Here is a 19,358-nt window from a genome sequence, read left to right as displayed (position 1 = left end):
AAGCACTCTTTTTTAACTTCATGAGCCTTATAATCAGGTGTGCCTTATATATGAAATAGCTCAGATGAAAGTTTAGAGGCCTTATGGTCGGAAAAATACAGCAATAAAATAGCCCTACCCCTTAAAATATGTAATAAAATTCAAAATTACAGTAAAACTATCAACCAAAATGAATAAATTGAATTACCCTCTTCCTCTAGTGACCACAAATAATTTAAGAAAAAAAAAAAAACCTTTTCACTGTCATTTTAAGAAACATGTTAATTTAACCTTTAAAACAGTGAAACCAGTGCCGGAATTTTTGAATATGTGTCAGTATGATGTGCATCAAGATTTTTCAATAAAAAACAGTTTGGGAAACACTGATCTAGTGTAAATACAAGTTTATTTATTATTAGGGATGACGCTCCATGATAACAAAAAGCGGAAAAGAACATTCACAGTACATTTCCCTATCATGGCGCTTTCAAACTTTAAATCCCAATAGCTGTACTTGACAAACTACAAAAATATTTTCTGTGGATGGGGGGTACATAGAATTTACATTGCAAATGACCTTGCTGAAATGACCTTTTTCTACGTTTTGGGCCTCGAGCTCCAAATATTGCCTCAATTTCATCGTTTTGCTGTGGCTCCATTAGGTTTTCATGCACTTGCTGGTGAAGTACACGAGAACACAAAAGAAGATGACAGGTAACATAAAAAGAAGGAAAGGAAGTGTGATTGCTCAAATGGTATTGGTCGCCGGTGAGTGAAGAGGTAGAGAAAGTAAAAAGGACATTAACATGGCGGAAGGGTCCCGGGTCTTTCTACAAAACATTTACAAGCGACCTAAAATTGAGCAACTCCTCTTTCTGTTTCTCAAACCTGAAAAAAAAAAACATCTAGAGCTAACAACAATTCTACTCGATTATTTGATGGTCAGATGGAGCGGGATCGTCAAAATGTGTACTTGAATTACTGCACAAGTGGTATTGAACTGTATAGTCAGTTTTCATACAGATAACACATTTGTATTGATAATCCAAGAGGGAAATTCAGTCCAAATGTTTGAAAAATGATGGCTTTGACGCAAACGGATAAACAACGTGTGCAATGAAACATCTGGACCAAACCCAAAACATTTTTAATATTGGTTTCTTCGGTTTTTTTGCCCATGTAGAAGCATCGCTTTTTTTGGGATATTTATAATTTGTTATTCCAAAAAGTTCCTTAATACAGTAAAAAACTGTAAAAGATGGACCTAACAAAACTGGTTGATCATATTGCAACAAAAAGCTAATTCCTAACATAATAATTTGACACACCTAACACGTAAATCCTTCATCTAATCACTAAAAAGGTGAATGAGAAACGCGGCCGTTGATCACCCGTGCGGCGATGCGGCTTGACCTCGGTGTTTGTTTCCCTTTTCGTGCAGGAGTTTCGGGTGGGCACGGTCTGAGAGGGAGGGGCCTCACTGGGCCTCGCGGAACTTAGCTTGCAAGGCGTCGCAAGTTTTCTTGGCGTCGCCCAGCAACATGGCCGTGTTGGGCTTGTAGAAGATTGGGTTGTCCACGGCGGCGTAGCCCACGCCCAGAGAGCGTTTCATCACCACCACCTGCGGCCGGACAAGAGGACGGTGAAGGTATTGCCATTTTTCTGTTTTTTAGTTCGACAGATAACTTGACCGTGTGTTTAATTTCGTCCAAATTATTCATCCAAAAGGTTTCTCTTTTTCCACTGACCTCTACATTGCCGCCACTTTGCGAGTGTACTGTATAGCATGTATGTCAAAGTCAAGGCCCGCGGGCCACAGACGCTTTCCTATGGTCCCTGTGATGATCTTGTATCATACATCAGAATTAGAATTAGAGGTTGACCGATTGGACACAGATATTGGTATCGCATTGTTCTTTATTTAATTCACGAGACGATTATAAGGTCTCTCTCTCTTGCTTCATTGTTTCCCACTCACAAAATAAACTTTAAATACTGCTCCTCTCCCCTGCTTCAGCTACCGACCCCGTGTCTTGATTGGATAAACAACTGGGGGCGGAGCCACTGAAGTAGGCAAGGCACAGCTGAGCTAGCATGTCCCGACATGCCCGTTTCTGTGATAGAAGAGCGTATTTGTGATCAAGAGATGGCGTAAAAAGTGGAGTTAACTTGTTTTGGAGAGTAGACTGATAAATTAATTAGTTCATCAAGCGTGACTGTATGTGATTGAGACAGAGCATGAAAAACACGTTGAAGCTCAAGTGGAAGTGATTAGCTGTTACCATAACATTAGTTTGTCAGTCTGGCTCTAAATCAGGAGGGCCCATATTTTTCAACTTGCGAGCTCCGTTGACATTCTGTTAAACTTTTGTTTAAAGTTAATTTAAGTCATGTTGGTCGGATTGTATTTTTTTCAATTAGAATGTTGTAAAGACTTTCAGGGGAGTTCTTTTAATGTACTTTTATACAAGTTGCTGCTAAGCCCGTTTTCATTTTCTGCACCGATAGTTTTCCGTTAAAGTGAAAGATTAGTCAAGTTAGTTGTGTTGAAATTTTAATTTATCATTTAAAAGGGTTTCAAGAAGCTGTTCAAGTTTCATTGAATTTATAATATTCTTAAAAACTTCTTGGGCCAATTTTTAAGCTTTAACAGCAAATAAATATCGGCTCCAAATATCGGTTATCGCCCTGCGACTGGCTGGCAACCAGTTGAGGGTGTCCCCTGCCCACTGCCAAAAGATAGCTGGGACGGGCTCCAGCACCCCCGTGACCCTACTGAGGATGAGCGGTGCAGATAATGGATGGATGGATGAATATCGGTTATCGGCCTCCTCTCAATAGTAATAATCGGTACTGGTCCTGAAACACCCATATACTGTCAATCCCCATCAGGAATCTTACATTACTCGCCCTTGATGAAAGTTTTGTTTTGGTCAATAGATACTGTATTTGTACTTTGACTGTATTTAAATCCAATTATATTTAAAAAATGTAATAGATACTAAATAATTGAAAGAAAATTAACATTTTTTTCTCTTGGATACCAATTTATTTTGCTAAAATAGAACCCAAACACTACCGATTGTGCACTAGTACGTAATAGCGGCAGCTCCTAGAATTGATCTTCCTAATTAAAAGATTGGAAAATTGAAAATGATACACATAACCCACCACAAAAATAATCCATTCCTTTTTCAAGTAGTGAGCACATATTTAGCTTTAGTGGTTAGTTGTCATCTTTAGTTTTCATATCGTCGAGCATTGCTTTGTGTGTTGACTAGCACAACATTAAAAGTTTACATTATTAGCTTCTTTAATTTTTTGTTCATTCATATGAACGAAATTTATTTTTATTGTGCCTGTTGAAAAGTCAAGACTACCGACAGAGCCGTTAGAAAATATAACTATTTATAATATCGCAATATATATTAGGTTTTCAGTAATTTCAATTAGCTCCATTAGACTATATGCAGAATTTTGAAATTTGTCAACAATTAATCCAGCCCACCAGCTCAGTCGAATTTGTTATTTGGCCCTCCTCCAATTTGACTTTGATAACCCTGCAAGCATTTAATCCATGAACCGTGAATTCAATGATTGAAACCTTAGTTTGGATAGTGTCTTATTTGATATCGCTGTTTTGCTTAGGGCAACCAAAATTGCAACAAATAAGATGACAAATTATGGAGACTCAAAGTGACCAAAACGCATCAGTGTTTTTAAACCACTATGAGGTAGTACACACTGCCCCTTTAAAATAAAGCAGATTGATGGCAATATCATTCATTTCACTGGGGAAAATATACGAGAGGAAGAACAAGGGAATTGAGTTACGAGCATGGTCTTGTACCGGACTGACGCTAAGGGACACTGCGCATTATATGACGCCTAGATGTCACTAGTAATGCAACCAAAACATTCGAATTAAAAAACGTCTCTTGGCTCGAAATAGGGTGCCAAACACTGCTTTACAGATCCAATTCTTTTTGTCAACCAAAAAGTTACTAATGAACCATTCCATGCCTTTTCACATGTTGAAAAAATCTGTTCATTTTTTTCCGAGGCAGGAAGTTTGGACGAGACAGCTGTGGACAATGGGTATCAATCCCAGGTCTCAGAGTAGGGCCATTCCAACGGGGCACAGTCACTCCTAATAGGATCAGTATGGGACTTGCACCAGGGGCTGCAACCATCTCTCACAATACCGATGTGATTTCTTTTTATCGCTTTTATGCCCGGGGATGCAAAAGTTACAACGAGGTGTTCCTGAGCCAGATGTGTCTCACCTGCTTCGCCTTCCAGACCTCCAAGACCGGCATGCCGGCGATAATGGAGTTGGGATCTTCCTGGGCTGCCGAGTTCACAGTGTCGTTGGCACCAATCACCAGGACCAAGTCGGTTTCTGATTAGCGACAAGATTTTGGATGTAAGTAGGACAATATACAGAGGCCCCTACACATACTACACTCATTACAAGAAATTTGGGTGAACAAGATGTTGGGCTGCAACAATTACTCTAGGTTGTTGACAAAAATAAACAAAAAATAGTCGACAATTTCAATTGTCGACTATTGTCGCCTGACACCTTTCTCCAACATGAATCAATTCTCTTGTGAGAGTTGCTTGTGCGCAGTAGCTCTCTCGAGCGGTAGCATACAAATGACCACGTCAACTAGAGCTGCACGATTAACAGAAATGTAATTGATATTACAATGTGACATAGTGCAATGTGTAGTCGCAAAGACACTGTATTTAAAAAAAATAAAATAATTTATAGTTTTTATTTGAGTGATGGATCTTTTTGCCAAGATCAAGTTTCAACGTTAATCGCCATTTAGAGGCAAGTCTGTGTTGGGTGGACATGACTGTGTGCGCGACTGTGATTGACTGCCGGTTTACAACAGGCCACCAAAACAAAGCGACAGCAAGTGGCTTTAGCAGCTCATTACATTATGAAGAAGTTAATTAATTAAATCAGACTCCAAGTCAGAAGAGCGCAAAGAAATGCTGATCACCAGCGGGTGCTACGTGCATTGCTAACAGGTCCAGGAATCGATTGCGGCAACGTCGGGAGAGAAAGCTATAGCGAGGCTACAAGTCGGGCCTACAGCTACGGCTAGGCTAACAACTCTCACAAGGCACGCTTGCGGAGCCTGGATAGTCACCAACGTCAGATCCATTACCCGTGAAACGGAAGACCTGGCGCCAACACTTGTGGCTCTTTGAATCATCCTGGAGACCTGGCTGAAGTCGCAGTTACCCGATGCTATTGTGTAACTAGCTAGCCGCTCTCTAAAACGCTTTCTTGCTCTGAAAGGAGAAGCCCTCCAACTTTGTGGTACTTTTGTATAAATTACAATAGAGAATGTTTATTCAACTGTAATCCTGCATTCTGTTTTTTATTTGTAGATGTATAGTGGTATACGCTTAGTCTATAATGACGTCATCTTGAGGTAAGTTTGACCCTTGTACCTACTTACATCAATTGAGGAATCATAGTAAATAATGGTAAGTAGGCAGAATCCTTAAAGTGCCCCAGGAGAGGTCGATGTTTTCTTAAGGTTAAAAAGCATGTCACACATAGCACGGTGGACAGTTGAATGAAACGGAGTCTGACTCACCTCCGTAAGATTCAAATAACGTTCAAGCCAATATGGTTTTGACGTGCACTGTCCATTTTAACACATACGTTTCATATACATAAATGGATACACTACCCCATTTGAAGTCCAACTTCCTTCCTGCCTTGTTTAATTAAAGTAAGCATGCAGCGTGTGGAAGAAATATAAAACTTTCATAAAGCTTGCGACAGACTGCTGTGGAACTGCACTCAGTCTGCAACTGTTCCAGATGCAGTGTGCATTAGGCATAGGACTAAAAACTGAGTTTGATGTTGGATGTTAAAATTATTGCCCACAAATTGCATGTACAAATCACTCAAAAATGAACTTCAATGATGTGACTGATAAGTGGAATTCCTTTGATCATGAAGATGATACAGGCTATCTCTCCATGCTTTCGAGACAAAACGATTTTCACAGCAACTCATAAGGACAATATTCTGCTATCGATGCACTTGTTGGATGCCTTCTATTCACACAACTGCAAGAAGTTCAACTCTGTCGTAGTATTATTTTCAAATGTTGTTGTTCAGAATATTTTTTATGTTTCTTGGACCAGTTATGGATCCTAGTTTCATTACATATGTTGTGCACACATTTCTCGAATGTCCCAGATAGTCTTACCAGGGAAGTCTTCATTGAGTTCTTCCATCTCCAGGACAATGTCATAAGGGACGCCGGCTTCGGCCAGCAGCACGTTGAGCTGACCGGGCATTCGACCAGCCACAGGGTGGATACCAAACCTGTAGAAATACAATTATAATTACTCTTTTGGGTAATCATAAACAAACCCTGCGACTGGTTGTCAACCAATTCAGGGTGCCCCCTGCCCAAAGATGGCTGGGATTGGCTCCAGCGGTGCAGATAATGGATGAAAGGATAAACACAAACTATAATTGTATATACAACTTGTTTGTACGATTATTATAATAGTTTGGCATTTTAGTACTTAAAAGTGGCGTCTGCAACTTGAAATGTTGCTACTCTCTGTCGCCATCTCCTGTATTAAAGTCCTGATTGCAGCCTCCATCAGCTCATTGCTCAATTACTAATGAACTACAGGCGCTGCCCTACTTACGAACGTGAAAGGTTCCGGACGATCGTTCGTAAGTTGCTTGAGTGCTATATTTTGTATGTTAAAGGTTTATATAAGTATCTTTAACGCTTGTATATGTAACTTTTATTGTTTTGTACTAAAAAAATAAACATTTGATAAAATAATAGGTCCTCCTCTGTGGTAAAAAGTGGCCGAAAAAAAGCGTTCCAACCATTTTCTCAACCGCATCATGCTTTCTTATTCCAACTTGTTTCAAAATAAACGGCTTGCCTCTTCTTTACGCGTTACACCAACTATTTTGAATGGATGCACGAGATATTGAACAAAAAAAAAAGTCAAAGTTCTTAAGCTGGAGATACAGTACAGTATGATTACACATGAACTAGGAAGAGGGAGCCGGATTTCTTCTTCGGGGTGGACGCTTGGCGAGTTCTCACAACGCCACCACACGCTGGTAGTGGCGAAAAGAAGCACTACAAGTAATGTCCTGTACACAGATAAAATCTAACTTACAGCAATGTCTGCATATTTATCGACATCCCGAAAAAAAATGTTCGTATCTACCATTTTACGCAAGTCGAATGGTCGTAAGTAGGGGAGCGTCTGTATTCCTTTTTAAAAAAAAATTTTGTTTTGGGGTTCAAGTTGGGTTTAGCTTGTATTTGAAACAAGCCTTTTCTTACTTTTACCATTTTCAGGCTACACCAAAAAAAAAAAAAAAAAACAAAAAAAAAAAAAAACAAAAAAAAACCCTTACCCGAAGGAAACCCAAGCAGGCAAGGGGAGAATATGCAAACTCTGCTTGGGGAGGGTGAGACAACTGGATAATTTTTTGCACATTGTCTCATTATTACGAAATTAGGTTCTTGTAAATACTAGGGGGCCCACTGCGTATGTGCATATCTTAGACACGCTAGTCAGTAACCACGCAACTAGCATAAATAACATGCCTACATAACTATCAGTTTCACTCCCAATCACTAAATTAAATGAAATTTTCATCATTGGTGTCACTGTGACGTTAAACATTTCAATAACTTCTGCCTTCCGCTTCTTTGTCGCTTTATACAGACTTATTATCACCTCTGCTATCATCTTTATTATCATTTTTTCAGCTTTTAATCTGCAAAATATGATTTGCTCTTCAGTGCCATTTTTGTAAATTCGAAATCCCTTTTGAGCAAGTTGAATATATTCACGAAATTACACCTTATTTTCTTAACATCCGTGTCCCGATGAGTAAAAGGCTGTGTCATTTCACCAAATAAACATTTTCAAATTGCTCAAATGTCGTTTCTATACAAGGTGTCAATTCCCTATGCTTTACTGAGGCGTGTTCAGGAGAGTGAGCGATTGCTATCGCTAGCTATCGCTAGCTTCTGAACGGCCAATGATTATTGAGCGCTCGCGTGCCCGAGTAATCACGGGAGAAAGACCGCTTACTTTGATTTCCAACATGGCGTCGACAGTGCTGAACATGGAGGATCTCACCCTGACGAGTGCTGTTGGCGATGTAATATATCGTCTTACATTGCCTGGTAATGTTTGTGAACAATGCAAGACAGGTATGACCCTTCCACTGCGTTTAGGATAACCTTAACTGTGTCAATATGCGAACTGTCGCTCATATCAGCCAACTCGCTCAAAGCAAGCTGTAGAACGAAATCCATTGTACTGTCGTCGGCCATTTTGGATCAGTAAGGCAATCACAGTGAGCGATTACAAAACGTTCAGCAGTGCGCGGCAAGCGATTATCAAGAGACTACATGTCTGATCACTCTCCTGAACACGCCTCTGTTCTATTACAATTCCCTCAAAAGTGAGATACAAAGTCATTTTAGTGACGTTTGCGCAAGTGACGTATGCTGGTGGGTCATTTTTCGGCACAGTACGGCAAGATTGAAATGATCAACACAGGCCTATAGCGCCCTCTAGTGGTTTAGTGTGAAAATATTAGTGAAATGATATACCCGGTAAAAATGTCAATAATTTCAGATAAATCTCAAGCTGTGCCTTATAGTCAGAGAGAAAAATTGCCCCATGTCTCCTCTGATTATACTGTATGGCTGTTTGTTTATTAGAATACAGATAATGTAAAAAGAAATGAATTGTTTATTTATCGTCCTTTATACAAGGACAAAATTATGGCTCCCAAATATTGTATTGGCTTCTCCCATGTGGCTGACAGCTTTGAAAATTTCCTTTAACTTGAAATATCTGCACTTCATCCAAAAGCACTTTCCACGTTGCAATCTTACAATCAACCTAAAAATCTTACAAAACATAGTTGAAATCAAGATTGTAGCCCTACCCCAAAGTGGAATCCCCGGCAAACTGCTTGGAAGGAAGCAAGAAATTCCTAATTTACAAATCCAGTGGGCTCGTGTTAGTTTAAGGAAACTGGACTAAAGCGGCCATGTCGTGTAATGGCAGATGCTGTTTGAATCGGGATTAACCCGTATTAGTTTAGAGGTTTTAGGCCGCACAGGCACCCCACGGCATATGGGACACATTAGCATCGGCGGCTGCGCCCGGGGATTGAAAAAGACACTTTGGATCCAGTTGACGCAAGAAATGCGAGGGTGAACTTCCTATTGGACGGGGGACACAAGGAATATAAGATTAAAAGGGATTATAGGAGTGATGCACTGAAATGAAAATTTGAATCAGAGATGGAAAACGAATAATGTGAAACTTTTCGCTGAAAGATCACAAAGGCTTCAAATTTATAGATAAAAAAATAAGAATATTTTCTAAGTATCAACAGTGATATACAATATTGGAAAACCCCAAATATATTCACGTTTTATTCAGTGTTACCTCTCCTTACAAATGTCTCTACAAACGAATAGGAAAATATTTCCTCTAGTTACAAAGGCGTTTCAAGATAAGGAGTTTAAAAATACAGTACAGTACTTGTTGTTATAAACCGCTCCAAGAGTTTCCTGAACGTAAACAAACTGGCTAAAATCTGCTAGGCAACAGAGTGCCCATGTGTGTTCCCAGCATGCTCTTCGCGTCACCATCACACTTCAGGGTTCAGAGATGATGAGGTGGAAGGGTTCCGGCAAAATAGCGGAGAGGAGACTGGAATAAAGACATTTTAGCACAATTCCATAAAGTTTTGGAATTTGTGGAAAGGAATCACCTGGAAAAAGTGTCGACAGGTCGGGCTGTCGCTACGTCTGCCTTGCACATTTCTGACTAATTGTAAATAACCAGCAAATGCAGACATTATTTTTTAAAAAGCACGAGGCAAAACGGTAAATGAATATTCCTATTATTTACTTTTTTTTTTTTACATTATGTGCCTCTTGTTTTGTGTTAACCCCCCTTGAGTTAATACTTTGTACGACCTCATTTTGAAAGAGAAATATTTGCCCATTCTTCCTTACAAAAAGCTCAAGTTCCTTAAGGTTTGATGGTAATGGTCTGTAGAATAGAAGAATAGAATAGAATTTACTTTAATTGTAATTCTTTGTAACCATGCACACAGAACGAAATGTCGATACACGTGACCCGTACAGTTAAACTGTAGCGAGCCGATGCAGCCGCAGCCAAACAGGGCGCAGCCATTTTAGTCATTAGGTGACCAAACCCCCCAATTCCAACCCTTAATGCCGAGCGCCAAGCAGGGAGGCAATGAGTACCAATGTTGTGGCTTGAACCAGCGACCTCCCAGTCTCAGAGCGGGCCCCTACCATCTAGGCTACGGAGCTGGTACACAGAACTCTCAGATCTTTCCACAAAATGCTCAATAGGATTGAGGTCTGGACTTTATCTAACCTTTATATTGTTAGTTTTAAACCATATTATATATTATTATCATTATTATATATTATAATATTTTTGAAACACCTACTTTTCAATTTTTTTTTCACTATAATGATAATATTAAATGTTGAAATCACTTGGTTCCACTTCACGATTGCGTCTCACATGTTGTGGATTCTAAGAAAATATTTTCAGTTTTTAGCTTTAAGTTGGAAGCCTGAATGCGGCAATATGACAAAGTTTTAGATGGGCAATACTTTTGCCAGGCTGAAAGTGAGACGACCAAGTCCAATAAATTATGTAAAACTGCTGAATGCTCCAAAATGCAAATGGAACAAGTTCATTCTATTTACTATTTTGAATAGCTGAATTATCTAGATTTTTCGAATTTTCAGAAATTGTCAGGAAAGTGATTAGTGACAAGAACACGGAAGTAGGAAACTGATTAGTATTAACAATGGCTCGACAGTCAGGCCATTCTAATGCACTAAATGAGTCACACTGTAACTGTAGTTGAATAATAATACTTCAGGGGATGGAGGTCACACACAAACGTACCCGTAATAATTTAAATCTACTCCTCTGTAGATCGTAAGCTCCGTAGCGTTAGCATGTAAGCATTAGCGAAAGTCCAGGTAACAAAACCGTGTAAGCAGAATGACACACAAATGTTAGAAGAAAATGTTTCTTGACCTCGTTTTCATTCACTCTCATGAGAAAAAGTTGCGGCGTGCGCAACCCCCCCCGAGTGAAAGGCAGCTGCCTCACGTAAGAAGTGACGTAATCACAACATTGTTTTTGGAGGCCTGTTTACGGTTTTATTCTTCTTTTGGGTGAAACCAAAAATGCACTTTTGATCATTTTTTGGCGGTAAATTTTCAATGCCAAAAATTTGGTGCATCCCTAGATTTAGTCAATAAATTTTGAAGAGAAGGGGGAAATTCCCCATCTTTCATTCTTTTACCACCGTGTTCCTGCTAATCAAGGACAAATGTAACAAATATCTTTCAAATAGCAGCTGCCAGTTCCACCATCACTCAACACGGGTGAGGCAATTACACGGGCTTCCCCTCTCTGTACTTTTGGGAAATTTCATTAATCCACATCATTTAAATTCTTCCATCAATACACAATTCACATAACATTCGGTGGTTGTTCAACGTTTGAGATTCTATTGTGGATCAGAAAAGAGGGTGGGGAATGCCGCTCCAAGTGAGGAATGTTAACGTGGAGTAGGGTGGGGATCGGGACGGGGAACTTACCGAACGTCCTTGCCAGCATCTTTGAGATTCTTGACCAACTCGGCAATGGGATACTGCGCCTTGGCAGCACAAAGACCGTAACCTGGGAGAAACACATTTAAAACACTGTTAATATTTACAGACCCCTCGCTACTTCAGTTATTGCTGGTTCACTTCTTCTCGAAAAAAAGATTGAATAGAAAAACCCAATGAATGCTTCCCGCACCACTGAGGAACGTTTCGGACAGCCAAGATTAAAGCTGATAGGCCAATTCATATCATCTTTCATACAGTCTAATGATGAGACACCTGCTCGGTATTCCATCTGCATCTTGCTGAGAATACGTATTGTTCCTCAGTGTTTTGCATATTACTTTATAAAAGCTATAGTTAGTCACTACTTCTTCCAAAAAGTAACTGAAATACACTATATTAAAACTAGTTACCAGAGAAAGTAAATTTCTGCTACTTTTTAAGAAAGGGGTCTCAAACTTACTGTCGCTGGGACATTCTGCAGATGCCCCCGCTTTAATGAGAAAGTCAAAGGGACAGTGTGTATTTGTCTTTTCTTTAGGTGCATTTAGTAAATACTATAATCGTAATCGCTATCTAACTATACGGAAGCTGCCATTTTGAATTGTGACATGAGACGAATAGACGTGACGTTAACAACTCGTAGATCGGAAAACGGCACTTCTGAACGCCGTCAGGTTTGCTGGGACACGGCGCCGTTGGTGTTTGCAGCCTAAGTAATGCACTGCTTTTGACCGACAGTAACGGCAGAAAAAATTAGTTGGATAACAGTTACTGAAAAATATCATTCCAATACTGACTGTCCCACTCAATTCGTCATAGCCTCCCCCCGATTAAATCACTGTCATTTTAATTTCCAATATTATTCATGACTATGACAATAGTGCTCTAGAGAGGCAACACGATTGGCACTCTGGCAGTAAACGTAGAATACAAAAAAAACGTCTGACCAGACTGTTCCAGCTAAGTAGTAACACAACAGGAACATTTTTGAAGTGCAAGCCTGCAGCTGACCCCGCACGCCCCTCCACGGCTTCACGACTACCCGCTGCGACTGCGTTTTACGATCCCGCAAAATGTGCTAATGCGGTTGTGAGAGCAAAGTGTGCTGTAAGTTAGCAAGCAGGTACTCTTAAAAAAAAAAAAAAAAAAAAAAAAAGGGGGGAACCCGTAACCTTGCCAGCTTCAAAAGAGCTCCACTGCCAGTCGCATGTTGCCATATCGGCAATAAAAGTCAGATGTTGCTTCAAGGGTTGACCTTGTGGATGTGTTGAAGAGGAGTGTCATTAGGGAAGACTGAAAAGTGAGGATGATTAATTAAAGATGTACTTTTATCCAGTTGTTCTCATTTTGCATCCAAAACTTTAGATATCAAAGGAATACGCTGGAGGGTGGATAGGCCAGACAAAGCATGAAAATTGCACACCACAATTGACCTCAAATGATCAGAGTGGAAAAGCAAAAACAAATCAAATATTGTAGTGCTTATTACTCCAACAGACAACAATCCAGCAACTGAAGACTCAGCAGGAGAGATTTTGCATTAAAACAAAATGAGGCAAACTGGTTCGAATTGAAGCTGTATGCACAAAATGCTTGATAATGTTACCATCTCTGTCCGAAGTTCCTGTGTGTAATGTGGTTCCACCCAAGACGTGCATCTGCTATGAAAAGCCTGATTGACAGCACATCACTGTTTTGATAATTCTGTTATTATGGTCATGCGATGTTGTCACGAAAGTAAATCGCTGAAAAGATAAATGTTACTAATTGTTATTAATGTGTTCACGGCGACGCAGTGGTTAGCGTGTGAGCGGCACAGTTCTGAGGTCATGAGATCGAACCTTCCTGTGTGGAGTTTGCATGTTCTGCCCGTGCTTGTGTGGGTTTCCTCCGGGCACTCTGGTTTCCTCCCACATTCCAAAAACATGCAGTTCATGTTCATTGGAAAAAAATTGCACAAGCTCTCTCAATTTTTCTTCAGTTCTGAAACCTGTGTAACAAACTTTTGTTTCGCCAAGGTTTGTTTTGCAGCGTAAGACAAGCAAGAAAAAAATAACAATGGAAACGAAGCTTGATAGTACAGATATATGAAGGATGAATATGGCCATAATCATAGTTGATTGGGACAAATAATAAGAAAGAGGAGGTGATTGAAGCAACTTCCTCGCAAGTGGAGGTTTTAAAATAATTTTATTTCAACGTCCCCCAGCCCCTAAATTTGCATTGACCAACTAACTCCAATGTACCAGCTCAAGTCACGTCATACAAAAAGTAAATACCATACTTTTCTGTTACCTGTATGTTTATTAATAATGTTATTTACTCATATTAATTTTTGTACCAAATGTTTCATATGAATATACAATTTTTAACATACCTGGGGTATTGAGGGTTTGGAACGCATTTGCCAAGTATTAAAAGTTTCTATGCCTCATCATGAAAAAAATGAACTTATGATCCCCACCTCAGAACAGATTAATGTATCCTGTAGGTCTGCAGTTCAGGGCTCGGTTAAAATTATTCCAAATAGTCCCAGAATGCAATTTTTATTTATCGAAAAAGCAGAGGAAAAAAATAAACTTTTTTTTTGGGCCACCGGCGTTTTTGGGCCCCGTGATTCAGTTGTGATTATTGTCTTTATTATAAGTCCAATGGAAATTTGACACTCATGTTCACTTGGCAAATAAATTGTAAAATGTTAAAATACAAGCATTGTAACCTAAGATATCCATCCACTATCTGCACCGCTTATCCTCAGTAGGGTCGCGGGGGTGCTGGAGCCCATCCCAGCCATCTTCGAGCAGTGGGCAGGGGACACCCTGAACCGGTTGCCAGCCAGTCGCATTCACACCTAGGGACAATCTGGACCGGCCAATTCCCCTGACATGCATGTTTTTGGAAACTGAGTGCCCGGAGGCACCCGCGCAGGCACGGGGAGAACATGCAAACTCCACACGGGGAGGTTGCGGTAGCTGGACATGAACCCTGAACCACTGCACCGTGGGTCTGCGCGCCAACCACCCATCCACTGTGCTGCCCATTTTAAAATATTTTATATTAATAATCCAATAAAATGTATACTTCGTAATCAATACTTAAATGAATCATGACCAAATACAGTTTGGCTCCTGCGTTTTTTTTTTAATACGCACACTTGCATGCTAGTCTGTGTACGCCCAATGAGCCGGTGCACCTTATGGGCATAAAAATAAGGTATATCATCCTTAAAATAGATAGACAGATAGACATTTTCTTGTTTAATGGAATATTTTCTACCAATGTTAGAATACATTAAAAAAAAGGACTATGGAAGATAAGAACACAAGTATTAATAAATTTGATTCTACTACCAATATAAGTATTAAAAAAAAAAAAAATTTAAAAATTAAAGAAAATAATTGAAATAATCAAAGTTATTATGTCAGACATGTTTGTTTATTATGAGTCTTTTTATACTTATTTTACGAATTGAAAATATTAATTATATATACTGTATAACTATATAGCAGAATAGAAAATCAAATATGCAAACATAGTAACATGATAATAACAAATTAATAACAAATTCACCAAATTCGGAGGGGACTTGAAATTTTAACCACACATGCAAAGAGGAGGAAAGCTGCCTCCTGAAGGTCTGCTTTGACAGGCATCTGGTTTGGGGAGGAAACGTGCGCTTATCAGTCCATTTATCATGACTTGTGCAGTTTACAACGTTAGCAATGTTGAGTACACCGTACACTTTAAAAGTACCATTTTTCGGATTATAAATCGCTCAGGGTTATAAATCGCACTAGGTAAAAAATGCTTAATTAAGAAGGAACAGAAAAACCGTATTTTCAGGACCATAGGGTGCACATAAAAGTCTGATTTTCTTCAAATTGTGCCGCGCGCCCGCCCTATAGGCATGTAAAATGGCAGACGTAGCATGTATATAAGGCTAAGTTCAATGAAAAACAATGCTCAATTCCGATTTTTTGGGGTGAAATACGATGTTTTTGTGAGATGTGACTTGTATGTGATCTCCTGCGACTTCTATGAATCTCCTGTGTGAACACCACCATGTCCCACTTGTGAAAAAGAGGACACAGGGCGTCACCTGCAATGTGTGTTGTTTGTGGAAGTACTCATGGATGGTAATGCTGTAGCGTATCTAGCAAATTGAAAGTAACCGTGCTACAGGCTGACTTTGCCCCCAAGTATGAAATCCAAAACCTCACTTTCTCTCCATTGAATGCTTTTCGTGTTTTCGTCCGCCGAGGTGTGTTGATATCTACGCTAAATGGAAGAAAATGGAAACAGAGAAGCCATGAAGATTAATGAATCGATGATTCGCAAGTGGAGGAAGCTGAAACGAATGAAAGTTTTGCCTTGTGTTTTACTTTGTAATCAATACTTGAATAAACCACAACCAAACTCAGTTTTGCTCCTGCTATATTTTAACATTGTGCACCCAATGGTTGTGAAATTACCGTAGATGAGTCACGCAGGGGTATATGGTGTAAATTTATGATAAAATCCACCAAAAACACACGTCATCTTGAAAGGCAATTTAAAATAAATAAAATGTGCAAACGTTACTAAAACAACTTTGTATCTCATTTTTGGGGAATGTATTAGAACAGTAAAACAGAGTATTTAAGCCTTGTACAGAAATCACTTTGGAGTAAGTTAAAAATGTTTACTTTGGCAAAATGGTGCCTTATCTTCTAAACATTTGTCTCTTGTTTTATTTGTTAATAAAGTCCACTTCAGCGTAATAAACTTTATGATAGAGCACATACAGCAACTGTTTTCAATGCATGTCATATTAAGATGATGTTTTGAATCACTGGTTAATTGCAATAAAATCAATTTGTTTCTGTGTCCATCGATTGGTAAGAAAAGGAATTGTAAATATTTTCAACTCGCTTCAACTTGTAATTTTATCGACGTTTGCGCGAGCGACGCATGCTATGCGGGGCTTTTCACCTTGAGCGCGGTTCGCTTTTTGGCACAACACCGGCAATGTTAAAATCATCAACACAAGCCTAGAGCGCCCTCTTGCATTTTGGTATAAAAACATCTGGAATGATATACCCGGTAAAAACAAGCCACATGGTATGAGTTACACCCGCGGCCAAACTATATTTTATCATCCACGGCAGAAAGAACACGCAATTTTTAAAATTTTCTGCGCATTTTTTTGCACAAAACCATCGTTCACCTAATAAAGACTTGAAAGTTGTTTTGTATACACGAGAATGGTTTTTCACATATTCTGCATCACTTTTGGGCCACGCAGTGCATTCTACAAGTTATCAGACACGACCACACAACGACTTAGGAATGTGTGTTCCTGTCAGTGTCAGTGTGTACGGGGGGGAATGGATTGAATGGGGGGCGCCCCAACCTTGTCAATTAGTAGAGTAAAACGGTGATGTAACACGGGTCAAGAAAGGGTTAAATAAACAGAACACACACTTTGCAAAAGCGGGAAGGAAAATTGACTGGCAAAAGTGAAAAGTGGTTTTTTTTTTCTACTTGCATGTGTGTGTGTTACCTGGAGTGATGATAATGCTCTGGGCCTCTTTAATCATATCCACAGTCTGATCCACGTTGACCTCAGTGTGCGTCCCTGTGATCTCCATGGGCTTCCCGGTGCCGGTGGAAGACGTGCCGTAGCCCCCAAGGATGACGTTAGCCAGCGAGCGGTTCATGGCCTGACGGCAAGATTTGCGCTCATTATTTTAGCGCCATCCCAAGTCAAGTTGATTTAAAGTCAAGATGTTGCCTTGAAAAGCACCGGCGGGAGGGACAAGGTTTTGCACTTAAGCTGTGGTAATATTGTAATACATCCTGGTGGATGTGTGAGGGACAGCAATGTTATCCACGTTCTTTCTACAAACGGCATTAACCGTATTTTCAGCACTCTAAGGGACACGCTCAAAAGAATAGTCTTTAATATTTTCCCCCATCTATAAAGGAACAGTATTTTCACAACTAGAAGGCGCACCTGAAAGCCTTTATTTTTTCAAAAGCTGACCACGCGCCTTATAATACAGTGTGCCGTATATATGGATCAACATCGAGTCGCAAGGTCTCGCAACTAAGGCAAGCAGCCGCCGTCTAGATTTTCCCCCGTAGGTGAAGTAGTCTGCCGTGTATGCTGGGATATATATACCAGTGTTTCATTTCCTAACCATTCTGTCGCTCATCATTTGAATCGGTCACTGTTGGCTAAAGTTATTCGGAGGTAAAGGAGGTGGGTCGTTTTTAGCATTTACAGGCTTGCATGGGCTAAAGCGGGGCAAAACAAAGCCTGCAATCGGCCGAAAAAGATGTGAATCACACGTTAGGAGAAAACATTTTTTGATGCAGATGCTTCTTGGCTGGTTTTTTTTCATTTATTTGTCAGCATTATTGCGTGTTTCGGAGTGTGTAAATATTTTACATGGTTGGATGTAAGAGGACCATGGTTGCGTATTATTATTGAATGTGATGGCCGCAAGACGACTTTGGTGAGCTAACCCGGCTTTATATTTTCCCAGTATCTTGTTACTGACTTATCTGGATGTTTCCGTGATGGATCTATTTTTAAATTCAGTTCAGTTCAATTCAAAGTGTCTATTGTCATATGCACAGTGAAGAACCACGTTTCCCTGCACAATGAAATTCTTAATTTGCTGTCCACAAAGTTGCCAGCGAAAAAGAAAATAAAAACTAAGAAATGGTTGGAAGAGTTTAAACTTCCTAATGATATGTGGAATGACGCATTTGAGTGATTGGTGACATCGTACAGACACCATGGCGTACGTGTCGGAGAACCATATTTGCTTCTTTGCGAGCGGTCGATATGTTAAGAGGTGAATACGTTTGACTGAACTATTGGACTGTTTTGTTGACGTTCCCACGGTAGCGCCTTCTAGTCCACATGTGTGGAAAATATAGGACAAAAAAGTATTTTTGGGGGGCACGCCTTACAGTTGTGAAAGTACAGTACATTGAATTGAATTGAAACTGCAGTGAGCGCTATCGTATTTAGTCACGGCATTTTATACACTTACAATAGAGGTAAGATCTTTAACCCTAGCCCAAGCAGTGCATGAAATTCGGGTCAGGTCGGGCCTAAAATGTCAATCATTACGTTTGGGCTCGAGCCGGGTTGCTCCCTCTTGTTTCTCTCGATGATTTAAAAAAAATTTCCACATGTCATTGTTCTTTGTTTCTTTTTCTTTGTGCTGTGCGGTGCGGTCAAGTTGTGTCTAGAGTTTTTTCAATTTCTGAAATAAACTGAGATCGCAAGGATAGAGTCTTTTCAAAATGTCCCCCTTTGCGACTTACCACGCACATGATGTAGGACAGAATGGCACCGGATGATCCGATGAGGGCCCCAACAATAGTCAGGAGATTGTTGTTGAGCAGGAAGCCCTCTGCGCATAAGGCCCACCCAGAGTAGCTATTGAGCACGGTGATGACCACCGGCATGTCGGCACCACCGATGGCAGCAGTTAAGGTGACTCCCTGGAGGGAATACAGAGGAGAACGTTAGGGCCAGGATACAGGGTTCGTACACCTTTTTCATTGGCCGAATTCAAGCACTTTTCAAGCACTTTAATGGCCAATCTTTCATTTTTTCCAGTAACCCAAAAGGAAGAAAATCCAGTGCCG

The 19,358-nt window shown here is 40.0% G+C and overlaps 1 protein-coding gene across 1 annotated transcript in view; it reads right to left on the bottom strand.

Moving 5' to 3' along the window:
• Nucleotides 1-366: 366 nt before the first annotated feature.
• nnt (nicotinamide nucleotide transhydrogenase) overlaps nt 367-19,358 on the bottom strand; it is a 61,595-nt gene continuing 42,603 nt past the window's right edge. The window contains exons 17-22 of the mRNA XM_088356154.1: nt 19,032-19,211; nt 17,251-17,410; nt 11,694-11,775; nt 6,225-6,343; nt 4,266-4,381; nt 367-1,600 (exon numbers count right to left, since the gene is read on the bottom strand). Coding sequence (XP_088212280.1) covers nt 1,457-1,600; nt 4,266-4,381; nt 6,225-6,343; nt 11,694-11,775; nt 17,251-17,410; nt 19,032-19,211 — 801 coding nt within the window. The 3' untranslated portion in view covers nt 367-1,456. The remainder of the gene's footprint in view (nt 1,601-4,265; nt 4,382-6,224; nt 6,344-11,693; nt 11,776-17,250; nt 17,411-19,031; nt 19,212-19,358) is intronic.

This window comes from Urocampus carinirostris, chromosome 16, assembly GCF_059441175.1.
Source record: "Urocampus carinirostris isolate Australia breed hairy pipefish chromosome 16, RoL_Ucar_1.0, whole genome shotgun sequence".
Taxonomy (NCBI): Eukaryota; Metazoa; Chordata; class Actinopteri; order Syngnathiformes; family Syngnathidae; genus Urocampus; species Urocampus carinirostris.
This window is presented reverse-complemented; position numbering and strand designations above follow the sequence as displayed.